The 13,416-nt window shown below is 47.1% G+C and overlaps 1 protein-coding gene across 5 annotated transcripts in view; it reads left to right on the top strand.

Annotated features, from left to right (window-relative positions):
- The window catches only part of LOC119978637 (NADH dehydrogenase [ubiquinone] iron-sulfur protein 8, mitochondrial), a 31,515-nt gene extending 20,723 nt beyond the window's left edge, over window positions 1-10,792 (top strand). For 3 of the 5 annotated variants that reach the window (XM_038820422.1, XM_038820425.1, XM_038820424.1), the window contains 4 exons: window positions 6,350-6,439; window positions 6,574-6,746; window positions 9,770-9,898; window positions 10,600-10,731. In XM_038820422.1, the coding sequence (XP_038676350.1) occupies window positions 6,350-6,439; window positions 6,574-6,746; window positions 9,770-9,898; window positions 10,600-10,731 (524 nt within the window). Of the gene's footprint in view, window positions 1-6,349; window positions 6,440-6,573; window positions 6,747-9,769; window positions 9,899-10,599 lie in introns of all 5 variants that reach the window. The other 2 variants (XM_038820423.1, XM_038820426.1) reach the window with 2 other exon arrangements.
- Window positions 10,793-13,416: the final 2,624 nt, after the last annotated feature.

The following is a 13,416-nucleotide window of genomic DNA, read 5'->3' as shown; positions in this document are numbered from 1 at the left end:
TCTCTTTCGCAGGTACACCTTCAAATTAGGCTGACCGCACTGCACGTATGCAAATTTCCCCGGAACAGCCAATCAGTAGCTCTGCTCTGCTGCCCTCTGCTGGATCTTCAGCTGCTTCATCAATGACCCTCCTTCCATCATAAGGTCAGAAGAGGGAATGTTCGCCTATGATTGCACAATGTTCAGCACCATTCAAACTCCTCAGACACTGAAACAGTCCACGTCCAAATGCAACAATAGTAAATGGAATTAGGTAGGTAGGTCAGTTGTTTTCCACATGTCTGTGCAGACTCGATGGGCCAAAGGGCCTCTTTTGCTCGGGGTTGCAAGTAGCATTCGTGCCACTCTGGTTTCAGGCAATGACCATCTCAAATAAGAGTGAATCCCACCTTAGCCCTTTCACATTCAATGGCATCAGCATCATTGAATACCCCACTATCAACATCCTGGGGGTTACCATTGACCAGAAACTCTACTGGACTAGCCTCATTAATACTGTGGCGACAAGAGAAGGTCTGAGGCTAGGATTCCTGCAGCAAGTAACTCGCCTTCTGACCCCACAAGGCCTGTCCACCATCTGCAAGGAACAAAACAGGAGTCTGATGGAATGTTCTCCACTTGCCTGGATGAGTGCAGCACCAATATCTCTAGAAGTGCAACACCATCCAGGACAAAGCAGCCGCTTGATTGGTACACCCTTCCACAAACATTCACTCCCTCCACCACCGACGAACAGTAGCAGCCGTGTGTACCATCTACAAAATGCACTGCAGTAACTCGCTAAGGCTCTTTGGGCAGCATCTTCCAAACCCATGGTCAAAACCATCTAGAAAGATAAGAGCAGCAGATACCTGGAAACCCCACCACCTGGAGGTTCCCCTCCAAGTCTCTCACGACCCTGACGTAGAAATATATCACCGTTCCTTCACTGTCGCTGGGTCAAAATCCTGGAACTTAATAATAATAATCTTTATTGTCACAAGTAGGCTTACATTAACACAGCAATGAAGTTACTGTGAAAACCCCCTCGTTGCCACGCTCCGGCGCCTGTTCGGGTACATGGAGGGAGAATTCAGAATGTCCAAATTACCTAACAGCACGTCATTCGGGACTTGTGGGAGGGAACCAGAGGAAACCCACGCAGACAGGGGGAGAGCGAGCAGACTCCACACAGACAGTGATACAAGCTGGGAATCGAAGCTGGGACTCTGGCACTGTGAAGCCACAGTGCTACTGTGCCGCCCTAAGAGCAGTGTAGGTGTACTTAGACGACAAGGGCTGCAGAGGTTCAAGAAGGCAGCTCACTACCAGCTTCTCAAGGACAATGAGGAATGGGCAATCCATGCTGCCCAGCTAGTGATGCCCACATCCCTTAAATTAATAAAAAAGAATGAATATTGGTAGACTGTCTATCTCAAAAATGGAGGCTGAAAACTCAAGGAAAGCTAGGAAGTTGTTGGAGATGGACCATGTGGAGCATAGAGAGGGGTGGAAATTGGAAGTAAAACTGATACATTTTTCCAGGTCCAGATGAGAGCATGAAATGGCACAGACAGAGTCAATGGAAAAAGAATCATGAGTAGAACTGGAATGCGCGGGATGTTCCCTCTCCTCCCACAAAAAGACAGTCTTGACTGAAGCCCATGTGGGTACCCACTGCCTTGCCTTTTATTTAGAGAAGTGGGACAATTTAAAGGAGAAGTTGTTCAATAAGAGAACAAGTCTGGCCAGGTGGAGGAGTGTGGTGGTGGATGGGGATCTAGCTTTCATTCAAGGAAGAAGCCCTGAATCCTCCTGAGCTGGTGGGTATGGAAGTGTGGAGGGATTGGGCGTCCACTCTGAAGAGGGAGAGGAAAATTTAATTCTCAAATCTGCTCTGTAAACATCTCTGATGAAAGTAAAAAGCAACTAATCTCCGTGCTTCTTCCAATTAAACGAAGGCAGAGTCAGGCCTGACTGCCTCTGTGAAGCGCACCATGGAATGGATTGTTAGCAGGTGCAGAATAGATAATGGCCATGATAAAAAATGTCAAGCCGGTGCAAGGTTTAGTGTCTCAGAAGTATGGATTTCCTGGAGATCGTGCAGAACTTAACAGTCGGATCTGATTTCATTTTTCTGTTTCTCTGCTGCAGCCAGTTAGGTTGAATGGCTGTCTGTTGGCAAGGTAGGCAGGTGGGGAACAGAGTGGAGTGAGTTAGGCATCAGATATTAGGGAGCGAGGGACATAACAAATTGGGAATTAACATTGTCTCCTCAGGGGTTGAACATTTAGGCATCGGCGGCAGGCGTGGTGGACATTAGACATGAGTGGGTGTTGCATGGCTGAATAATGTGAAATTAAGTTGAGGATAACTTCATCAGAGATGTTTACCAGCTTAAGTTGAAGAAGTCTTAGACCAGGTTAAAATCCAACAGGTTTGTTTGGAATTACTAGCTTTCGGAGCGCAGCTCCTTCATCAGGGAGGGGGAGAGGGGCTGACAGTGTGATTTGTGTGGGGGAGAGGGACTTCACACTCCTCTCTCACCAGGGGAATGTAGAGCTTGGCTGAAAGTAATACTTTAGTTAACATTTTGACATGTTTGTTTAAATACACACATTATTGCACTTAAGTGATGCATTTCTTGGAATGTGTCCCTGTAAACCAGACATCCTGACTGAAATCTCTATCACCGTTCATTCACTGGCACTGGATTAAAATCCTGAAACTCCCTCCCTAACAGCACTGTGGGCGTTCCTACATCTCATGGTCTGCCGCAGTTCAATAAGGCAGCTCACCACCGCCTTCTCAAGGCCCTTTAGGGAAGAATAATAAATATGGCCAGGCCAGAGATATGAAAGAATTTTTTTAAGTACTGTGCTTACTTCAGTGATTTGATACTAATGATTTGGTCCACTGACTTGTTAATAGTAAGTAAACAAAGGAAAAACTAATGTTTCTACCCTCTTGAAATCTAATAATTCAGTTGGAGTGGCCTGGAAGCATTTGCATTCACTGGGAAATCTTTAGGGGGCAACAGAAAGCTACTAAAAAAGCTATAAAGAAGAGTAAGATAGAGTATGAGAGTAAACTTGCTCAGAATATAAAAACAGAGAGTAAAAGTTTTTACAAATATATAAAACAAAAAAGAGTGGCTAAGGTAAATATTGATCCTTTAGAGGATGAGAAGGGAGTTTTAATAATGGGAGATGAGGAAATGGCTGAGGAACTGAACAGGTTTTTTGGGTCGGTCTTCACAGTGGAAGACACAAAAAACATGCCAGCGACTGATAGAAATGAGGCTATGACAGGTGAGGACCTTGAGAGGATTGTTATCACTAAGGAGGTAGTGATGGGCAAGCTAATGGGGCTAAAGGTAGACAAGTCTCCTGGCCCTGATGGAATGCATCCCAGAGTGCTAAAAGAGATGGCTAGGGAAATTGCAGATCCACTAATGACGATTTACCAAAATTCACTAGACTCTGGGGTGGTCCCGGTGGATTGGAAATTAGCAAACGTGACACCACTGTTTAACAAAGGAGATGGGTAGAGAGCAGGAAATTATAAGCCAGTGAGCTTAACTTCGGTAGTAGGGAAGATGCTGAAATCTATCATCAAGGAAGAAATAGCGAGGCATCTGGATAGAAATTGTCCCATTGGGCAGACGCAGCATGGGTTCATAAAGGGCAGGTCGTGCCTAACTAATTTAGTGGAATTTTTTGAGGACATTACCAGTGCAGTAGATAACGGGGAGCCAATGGATGTATCTGGATTTCCAGAAAGCCTTTGACAAGGTGCCATACAAAAGGTTGCTGCATAAGATAAAGATGCATGGCATTAAGGGTAAAGTAGTAGCATGGATAGAGGATTGGTTAATTAATAGAAAGCAAAGAGTGGGGATTAATGGGTGTTTCTCTGGTTGGCAATCAGTAGCTAGTGGTGTCCCTCAGGGATCCGTGTTGGGCCCACAATTGTTCACAATTTACATTGATGATTTGGAGTTGGGGACCAAGGGCAATATGTCCACGTTTGCAGATGACACTAAGATGAGTGGTAAAGCGAAAAGTGCAGAGGATACTGGAAGTCTGCAGAGGGATTTGGATAGGTTAAGTGAATGGGCTAGGGTCTGGTAGATGGAATATAATGTTGACAAATGTGAGGTTATCCATTTTGGTAGGAATAACAGCAAACGGGATTATTATTTAAACGATAAAATATTAAAGCATGCCGCTGTGCAGAGAGACCTGGGTGTGCTAGTGAGTCACAGAAAGTTGGTTTACAGGTGCAACAGGTGATTAAGAAGGCAAATGGAATTTTGTGTTAGTGAGGCCACACCTGGAGTATTGTGTTCAGTTTTGGTCTCTTTACTTGAGAAAGGACATACTGGCACTGGAGGGTGTGCAGAGGAGATTCACTAGGTTAATCCCAGAGCTGAAGGGGTTGGATTATGAGGAGAGTTTGAGTAGACTGGGACTGTACTCATTGGAATTTAGAAGGATGAGGGGGAGATCTTATCGAAACATTTAAAATTATGAAGGGAATAGATAGGATAGATGCGGGCAGGTTGTTTCCACTGGCGGGTGAAAGCAGAACTAGGGGACATAGCTTCAAAATAAGGGGAAGTAGATTTAGCACTGAGTTTAGGAGGAACTTCTTCACCCAAAGGGTTGTGAATCTATGGAATTCCTTGCCCAGTGAAGCAGTTGAGGCTTCTTCATTAAATGTTTTTAAGATAAAGATAGTTTTTTGAAGAATAAAGGGATTAAGGGTTATGGTGTTCAGGCCGGAAAGTGGAGCTGAGTCCAGAAAAGATCAGCCATGATCTCATTGAATGGCGGAGCAGGCTCGAGGGGCCAGATGGCCTACTCCTACTCCTAGTTCTGATGTTCTTATGGTCAGTGCGAACATTATGTGATTCCTTGTCAACAAAAAAATTCAGACAATTTTGTCTTTAGCCACTCTCATATCTAAAGAATAGAGAAGCAGAATAATATTTAAAAGCAAGGGATTGTGACGGGTTGGCCTTTGCGTGTGTGTGCTGATTGTTAAGTGCAGACCTTTGTGTGTGAGCGCGTGTGCATGTGAGCGCGAGTGAGCACATGTGGTCTGAGCACACGTGTGCGTGTGTCAGGGAGTACAGGCCTGTCTGTGCTTCTTTTGGGGAAGAAACACTGCTTATATTGGGTAATGTGATGTGTACTGTGATTGGCTCAATGTCTGCTGTTTCGTCATCCTGAGCCAATTCTTTTTTTTTAAATTTAGAGTACCCAATTATTTTTTCCAATTAAGGAGCAATTTAGTGTGGCCAATGCACCTACTCTGCACATTTTTGGGTTGTGGGGGCGAAACCCACGCAGACACGGGGAGAATGTGCAAACTCCACACGGACAGTGACCCAGAGCCGGGATAGAACCTGGGACCTCAGCGCCGTGAGGCAGCTGTGCTAACCACTAGGCCACCGTGCTGCCCTCTGAGCCAATTCTTTGTCAGCTTTCGTCAGTGAAGGTTTGACCATAAGATGTAGGAGCCAGAAGTAGGCCAATCGAGTCTGCTCCACCACTCAATGAGATCATGACTAATCTGATGTGATAATCCTCAACTCCACTTTCCTGCCTTATCCCCATAACCCTTGATTCCCTTCCTGATTGAAAATCTGTCTATCTCAACCTTGGACACACTTAACGACCCAGCTTCCACAGCTCTCTGTGGTACTAGGGATAGGGTGGTGGCGTGGGCTTAGGGTGCTCTTTCCAAGGGCCAGTGCAGACTCGATGGGCCGAATGGCCTCCTACACTGAATGTTCTATGTAAATAATTCCACAGATTCACTCCCCTCTGTGATGAAATTCCTCCTCGTCTCTGTCTGAAACGGGTGACCCCTCTGAGATTATATCCTCCTGGTCCTAGACTCTCCCACAAGAGGAAACATCCTCTCAGCGTCTACTTGCTGTTGGCTTCCACTCAGTAAAAGTGTGAGGAAGCAGGGCCTAGGTCTACCTTCGTGTGAATGGAAATTGAACCTGTACTGTTGGCATTATTCTGACCAGACCCTAACTATCTGGCTATCTGAGTTAACCAGTACCGAAGAAAAAGCAATTTGTTGACTTGAAATTGAAACGGGGCCATGGGGGTCAGGGTGCCAATTGCTAACCCCCAGGGAAGCTGGCAAACATCATTTTTGATTTTTGCGAGAGATTTGAACCTGGGATCCCTCGCATGGCCATCGGATGATGTAAGTGAAAATTGTACCCTAGACCCTGAGCCCCACCTTTGTCTGTAGATGTTGTTTTAGGCAGTGAGTTCTCTGTAATAATTGTGGATTGTGAAATGTCTGTTTGTCACACTCACTGGAATTGCCTTCCTCCCAACAGAGTATGTTAATTTGAAGGAGGATCCCACTGATATGCGTACCATCACTGACAATGCTGCTCAGACTTTGTTATGGACAGAGTTATTTCGAGGTGAGTGGACACTTTCATCAGTTCATGGCCTTATGTTCAGGTAAAGGCTTCTGAAGTGTATTGTGAGGACTCAGTATCTGTTATTGTTTGTGTAACCCCAGTGACGACTGCATTCTGGTGACCATTCTGTACAGGGCTTGCTATGACCATGAGCTACTTGTTTCGTGAGCCTGCGACCATTAACTACCCGTTTGAGAAGGGGCCACTTAGCCCTCGGTTCAGAGGCGAGCATGCGCTCCGAAGATATCCTTCAGGCGAGGAACGTTGCATCGCTTGTAAACTGTGTGAGGCTGTCTGTCCAGCTCAGGTGAGGTGGTGTATAGTGCAAGGATGTCTGTCCAGTAAAAAAAAACAAGGTGTGGGGAAGTAAAAACTGGGGAAGTGTGTAAACATCAAGGTACTGGAGAGACAGTTGCCGTATACCTGTATACATGTCTTTTTGGGGGGGGGGGGGGGGTCTTTTTTTTAAACAAAGAGCACATACAACACCAGTAATACAAAATAGATAAATAGATCAGGGTGGGGGGGGGGGGGGGAAAGAGAGCTGGGTGGCACCCCTTATGTCGCTTGCTTCTCCCAGTCGATTTTCGCTGCTGTTGTGCGTTTGCCTCTGCTTCGGCTGTTCATTGTTTCTTCCTCCTGTACTTTCTTACTCTCTGTTGCTGTGCTCGTCACAGTCATTGTCATTTCCTGTGCTCTCCTTCCAGTTTGTGTTTCCTCGTATTTCCCCCCCTCCGCCCAACCTGTCCCCCGTCCCCTCTCCCTCTCCCTCCCTGTGGTTCACCTTTCTTCTCTATTGCGTTTAGCTACCCCCTCTTGCACTATCCCCCCCCCCGCCCCCGGGTCTTTCCCTCTTCCTTCGCTTTTCTCATGTTTTGGCTACTTTCCCCTGGCTCTTGGTGACTTGATTATTTATCAGCCTGTTCGTTGGAACAGTTCCTGGAACAGTTGCATGAATGGCTCCCACGTTCTGAAGAAGCCGTCGTCCGACCCTCGGATGGCGAATTTGATTTTCTCCATTTGGAGAAATTCTGATAGGTCGGACAGCCAGTCTGCAGCTTTGGGTGGTGCTGCTGACCGCCAGCCAAGCAGGATTCTACGGCTGGCAATTGGGGAGGCAAAGGCAAGGGCGTCCGCCCTCCTCCCCATGAAGAGATCTGGCTGGTCTGATAGCCTGAAGACCGCCACTTTTGGGCACGACTCTACCCTCGCCCCACCACTTTGGACATTGCCTCGAAGAAGGCTGTCCAGTACCCAGCAAGTCTGGGGCAAGACCAGAACATGTGGGTGTGGTTGGCCAGGCCTCCTTTGCACCGTTCATACCTGTCGTTTACCTCCTGGAAGAACCTACTCATTCGGGTTCTTGTTAAGTGGGCTCTATGTATCATAAGAACTAGGAGCAGGAGTAGGCCATCTGGCCCCTCGAGCCTGCTCCGCCATTCAATGAGATCATGGCTGATCTTTTGTGGACTCAGCTCCACTTTCCGGCCCAAACACCATAACCCTTAATCCCTTTATTCTTCAAAAATCTATCTATTTTTATCTTAAAAACATTTAATGAAGAAGCCTCAACTGCTTCACTGGGCAAGGAATTCCATAGATACACAACCCTTTGGGTGAAGAAGTTCCTCCTAAGCTCAGTCCTAAATCTACTTCCCCTTATTTTGAGGCTATGCCCCCTAGTTCTGCTTTCACCCGCCAGTGGAAACAACCTGCCCGCATCTATCCTATCTACTCCCTTCATAATTTTATATGTTTCTATAAGATCCCCCCTCATCCTTCTAAATTCCAACGAGTACAGTCCCAGTCTACTCAACCTCTCCTCGTAATCCAACCCCTTTAACTCTGGTATTAACCTAGTGAATCTCCTCTGCACACCCTCCAGTGCCAGTACGTCCTTTCTCAAGTAAGGAGACCAAAACTGAACACAATACTCCAGGTGTGGCCTCACTATAGTTGCAACATAACCTCCCTCGTCTTAAACTCCATCCCTCTAGCAATGAAGGACAAAACTCCATTCGCCTTCTTAATCACCTGTTGCTTCCGTTGTCTACCGCACTGGTAATGTCCTCAAGAAATTCCACTAAATTAGTTAGGCACGACTTGCCCTTTATGAACCCATTCTGTGTCTGTCCAATGGGACAATTTCCATCCAGATGCCTTGCTATTTCTTCCTTGATGATAGATTCCAGCATCTTCCCATTAACCTGCAGGAGGCCTCCTCTGTGCGCACCCACTCGGCTTCTGGCTCCTTATTCTACTATCGCCACCCAGTGGTAGTATTGTACGTTTGGGAGGGCTAGCTCTCCCTGGACTTTGTTTTCTGTAGGACCTTCTTTGGGATCCTAGCATTCTTTCCCCCCCCCGGCCATACAAACGCCATGGTTAATTTGTCCAGTGAGTTGAAAAAGGCCTGGGGATATAGTTCGGAATAGATCTTATTAACAAAAGGTACCTGGGCAGCATGTTCATTTTGATCGTCTGCACTCCCCGCGAGGGAGAGTGGGAATGTTTTCCATCTTTGCAGGTCCTTTTTGACTTCCTCTGTCAGACTGGTCAGCTTCTATTTGTGGATTCCCATCCAGTCATGAGTGATTTGGATCCCCAGGCAGCGGAATTTGTGTTGGACTTGTTTGAACGGCAGTCCCACCAGCTCTGCCCCTCCCCGTTGTGGGTTCACCGGGAAGATCTCGCTTTTGCTCATGTTGAGTTTGTAGCCCAAGAAGGAACCAAACTCTCTCAGGGGCGCGATGATTCCGTCCATGCTGCTTTGTGGGTCCGAGGTACAGTGCAAAGATGTCTGTTGAGCTCAGGTGATGCTTTAGATGTTTATAAACTATGGTCTGAGCAGCATGGTGGAACAATGGTTAGCACTGCTGCCTCACGGCGCCAAGGCCCCAGGTTCAATCCTGGCTCCGGGTCACTGTCTGTGTGGAGTTTGCACATTCTCCCGTGGGTCTCACCTCCACAACCCAAAGGTGGGCAGGACAGGTGAATTGCTCACTATGAATTGCCCCTTAATTGAAAAAAATGAATTGGGTACTCTAAATTTATTTTTAAAAAGAGAAATAATAAAGTATGGCCTGTTTTGCTCCGGTCGGTAGTCGACTCAAAACTGTTCCCTAATTGACACTGTTCCAATTTAGTCTCCCCCACAATTTCTCTTTCTCTCATTCGAGGTATGCTTTGTGCCATTTGGCCCTGTGCCGTCCCCTCCCCCTGCATGGTATGCCCCCCCCCCCCTCCCCCCCCCCAGCCCCCATCCCCTCTTTCCAACATCCCTGCTGTGCCTCCCTCCTCTCTCTCATGCTCTTTGTCCTCTCATTTCAGGCAATCACAATTGAGGCTGAGCCAAGGGCTGATGGGAGTCGGAGAACAACACGATATGATATCGATATGACAAAGTGCATTTACTGTGGTTTCTGTCAGGAAGCTTGTCCGGTTGATGCCATTGTAGAGGTACAAGGATGCAATGTGGCTCTCTCCAAGTTTTTCATTTCTTCACAGAGTTGTGGCACATGAGGCCATTCGGGCCATTGAGCCAATGCCAGTTTTCATTAAGAGTTACTCCACTAATCCATTACTCTGTAGCCGTGCAATTATTTTTCTCAGATCATGATCCAATTCCCTTTTGAAATCTGCATCCCTCACACTGTCAGGCAGTGAATTTCAGAACCTAAGCAATTCTTGCATAAAGATTTTTTCCTCATGTTGCTATTGCTTCTTTTATGGATAAGCCACAATACTGCAATTAAGGCCAATCCAGTGTTTCATAATGGCTCATCACAGCCTATTTTTTGTTGTTGTCTAGCCCCTGTTGTATATATAAAGCTCAGGATTCTCTAAGCCTTTTTAAACATAAGAAATAGGGGCAGGAATGGGCTATCTGGCTCCTTGAGCCTTCGCACTCAGTACGATCATAGCTGAACCTCGCCCTCAACTCCACTTTTCTACATGTTTCTACACGTGGTTAGGTGGATTGGTCACACTAAATTGCCCCTTAATTGGAAAAAAATAATTGGGTACTCTAAATTTATATTAAAAAAGAAAACAAAACGTTTTGTCTGACTTGCCTTACTGGATTTCCTTAGTTAATCCACATTTTTCCAAGTGACTGTTAATTATCCCTCCTCTCACTGTCACACATTCTGTTTTGACAGGGTCCTAACTTTGAGTTCTCCACTGAAACACATGAGGAATTGCTGTACAACAAGGAAAAACTGCTGAACAATGGGGATAAATGGGAAGCTGAGATTGGAGCCAATATCCAGGCTGACTATCTGTATCGCTGAAGCAGGCTGACTGTACTGCCAACACTCCCTCAATAGAATAAATCTGATTACTTAGAATAACCACTGATGATTGCTTTTAAATATTGTTGCAGTATGCTGATCTCTGCCAGGGATTCCTCTGAGGTTTGGGGGTGAGCACCAGAGGAAAATCAGCCTAACTCATCCCACGCTGTTCTTTTCTGCCCCCTGTTTCTTTCCTCTGCATGCTGCTCCCACTTCAGCTGCAGGGTTAGGTTGCTGAGGTGTGGGTTTAGGGTTAGGGACAGTTGGGCAAGGCAGTGATATTGTCCAGGGATGGTGCAATTTGAATAAAAAAGAAACCTGGATTTAAAAGTCTAGTGATGACCATGAAACCATTGTCAATTGCCATAAAAACAATTCCACAAGGAATGTGCGGTGGTCACCCCTACTGATACTGTTGTGAAGAGATGCATCTGTGGCTGGCAGGTTGCTGAGGATGTGGTCTGGTATGTTTTTCCTCTATACGGATGGCCTGCTCCTCTACGTCCCAGATCCCCAAAGCAGCCTGGAGGGAATCATGGCGCTCTTGAGAGCTTTTGGAATCTTCTTGGGCTACAAACTCAACCTGAGCAAAACTGAAATCTTCCCAGTGAACCCACAAGGGGGAGGGGCAGAGCTGGAGGGACTGCTGATCAAGCATGCCCAAAGCAAATTCCACTACCTGGGGATCCAAATCGCCCACGACTGGACACGGATCCACAATGGAACCTGACCAATCTGGTGGAGGAAGTAAGGAAAGACCCGCAGAGATGGGACACACTCCCACTCTCCCTGGTGGGGAGGGTTCAAACGATCAAGATCAACGTACTGCCCAGGTTTCTCTTCCTGTTCAGATCCATACCGACCTATATCCTAAAGCCTATTTTAAAACAATAGATAAAATGATCGTGCCGTTTGTAAGTTTGTCTTTTTTATTCGCTCATGGGACATGGGCATTGCAGGCTGGGCCAGCATTTATTGTCCATCCTTAATTTTCCTTGAGGGGCAGTTAAGAGTCAACCACATTGCTATGGATCTGGAATCACATGTAGGCCAGACCAGGTAAGGACGGCAGATTTCCTTCCCTAAAGGACATTAATGAACCAGCTGGGTTTTACAACAATCGACAATGATTTCATGGTCATCATTAGACTTTTAATTCCAGATTTTTTTATTGAATTCACATTTCACCATTTGCAGTGGTGGGATGTGTGTCGGGGGTGGGGGGCAGAGAATCCAAGGATCCCCAAAGAGTTCTGCAGAGAAAGAGAAACGGGAGGCCTGGCCCTCCCAAATCTGCTGGGCGACCACAGCAGAAAGAGTGAGGGGATGGGTAAGGGAACCAGAATCAGAATGGGTGAGGATGGAGGAGAGTTCCTGCATAGGGATGTCTCTCCGGGCCCTTGCCACAGCAACACTCCCATCCCCACCAGCCAAGCACTCTACAAGCCCAGTGGTAATATCCACGATCCAGACATGGAACCAATTAAGGCAACACTTCGGCCTGACAGAAATGTCCACCATGGCCCACATCTGCAACAACCACAGGTTTGCGCCAGCCACACTGGACGCCACCTTTAAGAGTTGGAGACAGTACAGTGGGACACTGACGGTTAGGGACTTCTACGCGGATGACAAACTAGCGATGTTCGAGGAGCTGATGGAGAGATTGCAACTGCCCAAAGGGAATGATCTACGACACTTGCAAATCAAAAACTTCCTCCGTAAGGAGACGACAACGTACCCACGGACACCGAGACACTCAATGACAGAGGAACTATTGGACGGGTAATTTAGGAAGGGGGAACTGCGGTGACCTATCTGGATGACTATTAGAAGAGGCACGTTCCCAGCTGGCCAAGACATGGGAGGAAGAACGAGGGATAGAAATAGGATGGGGACTTTGAGCCTAATTTAGCTGAAAGTGGTGCACAGAGCACACCTAACCAGAACGTGAGTGAGCAGGTTCTTCTTGGAGGTGGAGGACAAATGTGAACGGTGCCAAGGAGGCCTGGCCAACCATGCCCACATGTTCTGGGTTTGCCCCAGACTTGTCGGGTTCGACTTGTCAGCCTTCTTCCAGGTGATGTCCAAGATGGTGGGGATGAGGTGGAGCCGTGCCAGAGAGTGGCAGACTTCAAGGTATCATGGGAAGTGGGGCCGACGACTTTGCCTTTGCCTCCCTAATCACCCATCAGACAATCCTGCTCAGCTGGCGAACAGCAGCACCACCCAGTGCTGCAGACTGGCTGTCCGACCTGTCGGAATCAAATTTGCAAGATGTGGAAGCCATTCACTAACTTGTTGCAGGACCTGTTTGTACCAATGGAGCGGGGGGGGGGGGGGGGGGAGGGGGGGGAGACAGATGAGCCACAGATAGCCAAGGAAGGGGGAGGGGGGTACAAACCCACAAGAAGACTGCGATACGCAAGAGGCACAGCTGCAAGGAGATAGACCCAAGGGCAAAAGGAGGACCAGAGGGAGTAGCGACAAGTGAAGAAGCACAAGCCAGGGCCAACAACAGGCGGGTCAGCAGAGGCAAATAGGCCCACAGCCACCGAAGAGAGATGGAGCAGGCAAATGTCAATGTGTACGCAAGCCTCTTCTCTTTGTACTTTGGTTGATTTTTAAATTTTCTCTCTTGTCTCAACCAGAATCTTACCCGAATTGCTTTTGTGAGATATT

Source organism: Scyliorhinus canicula, chromosome 15 (assembly GCF_902713615.1).
Source record: "Scyliorhinus canicula chromosome 15, sScyCan1.1, whole genome shotgun sequence".
NCBI lineage: Eukaryota > Metazoa > Chordata > Chondrichthyes > Carcharhiniformes > Scyliorhinidae > Scyliorhinus > Scyliorhinus canicula.
The sequence above is the reverse complement of the archived record's forward strand: the minus strand, read 5'-3'. Positions and strand labels throughout refer to the sequence as shown.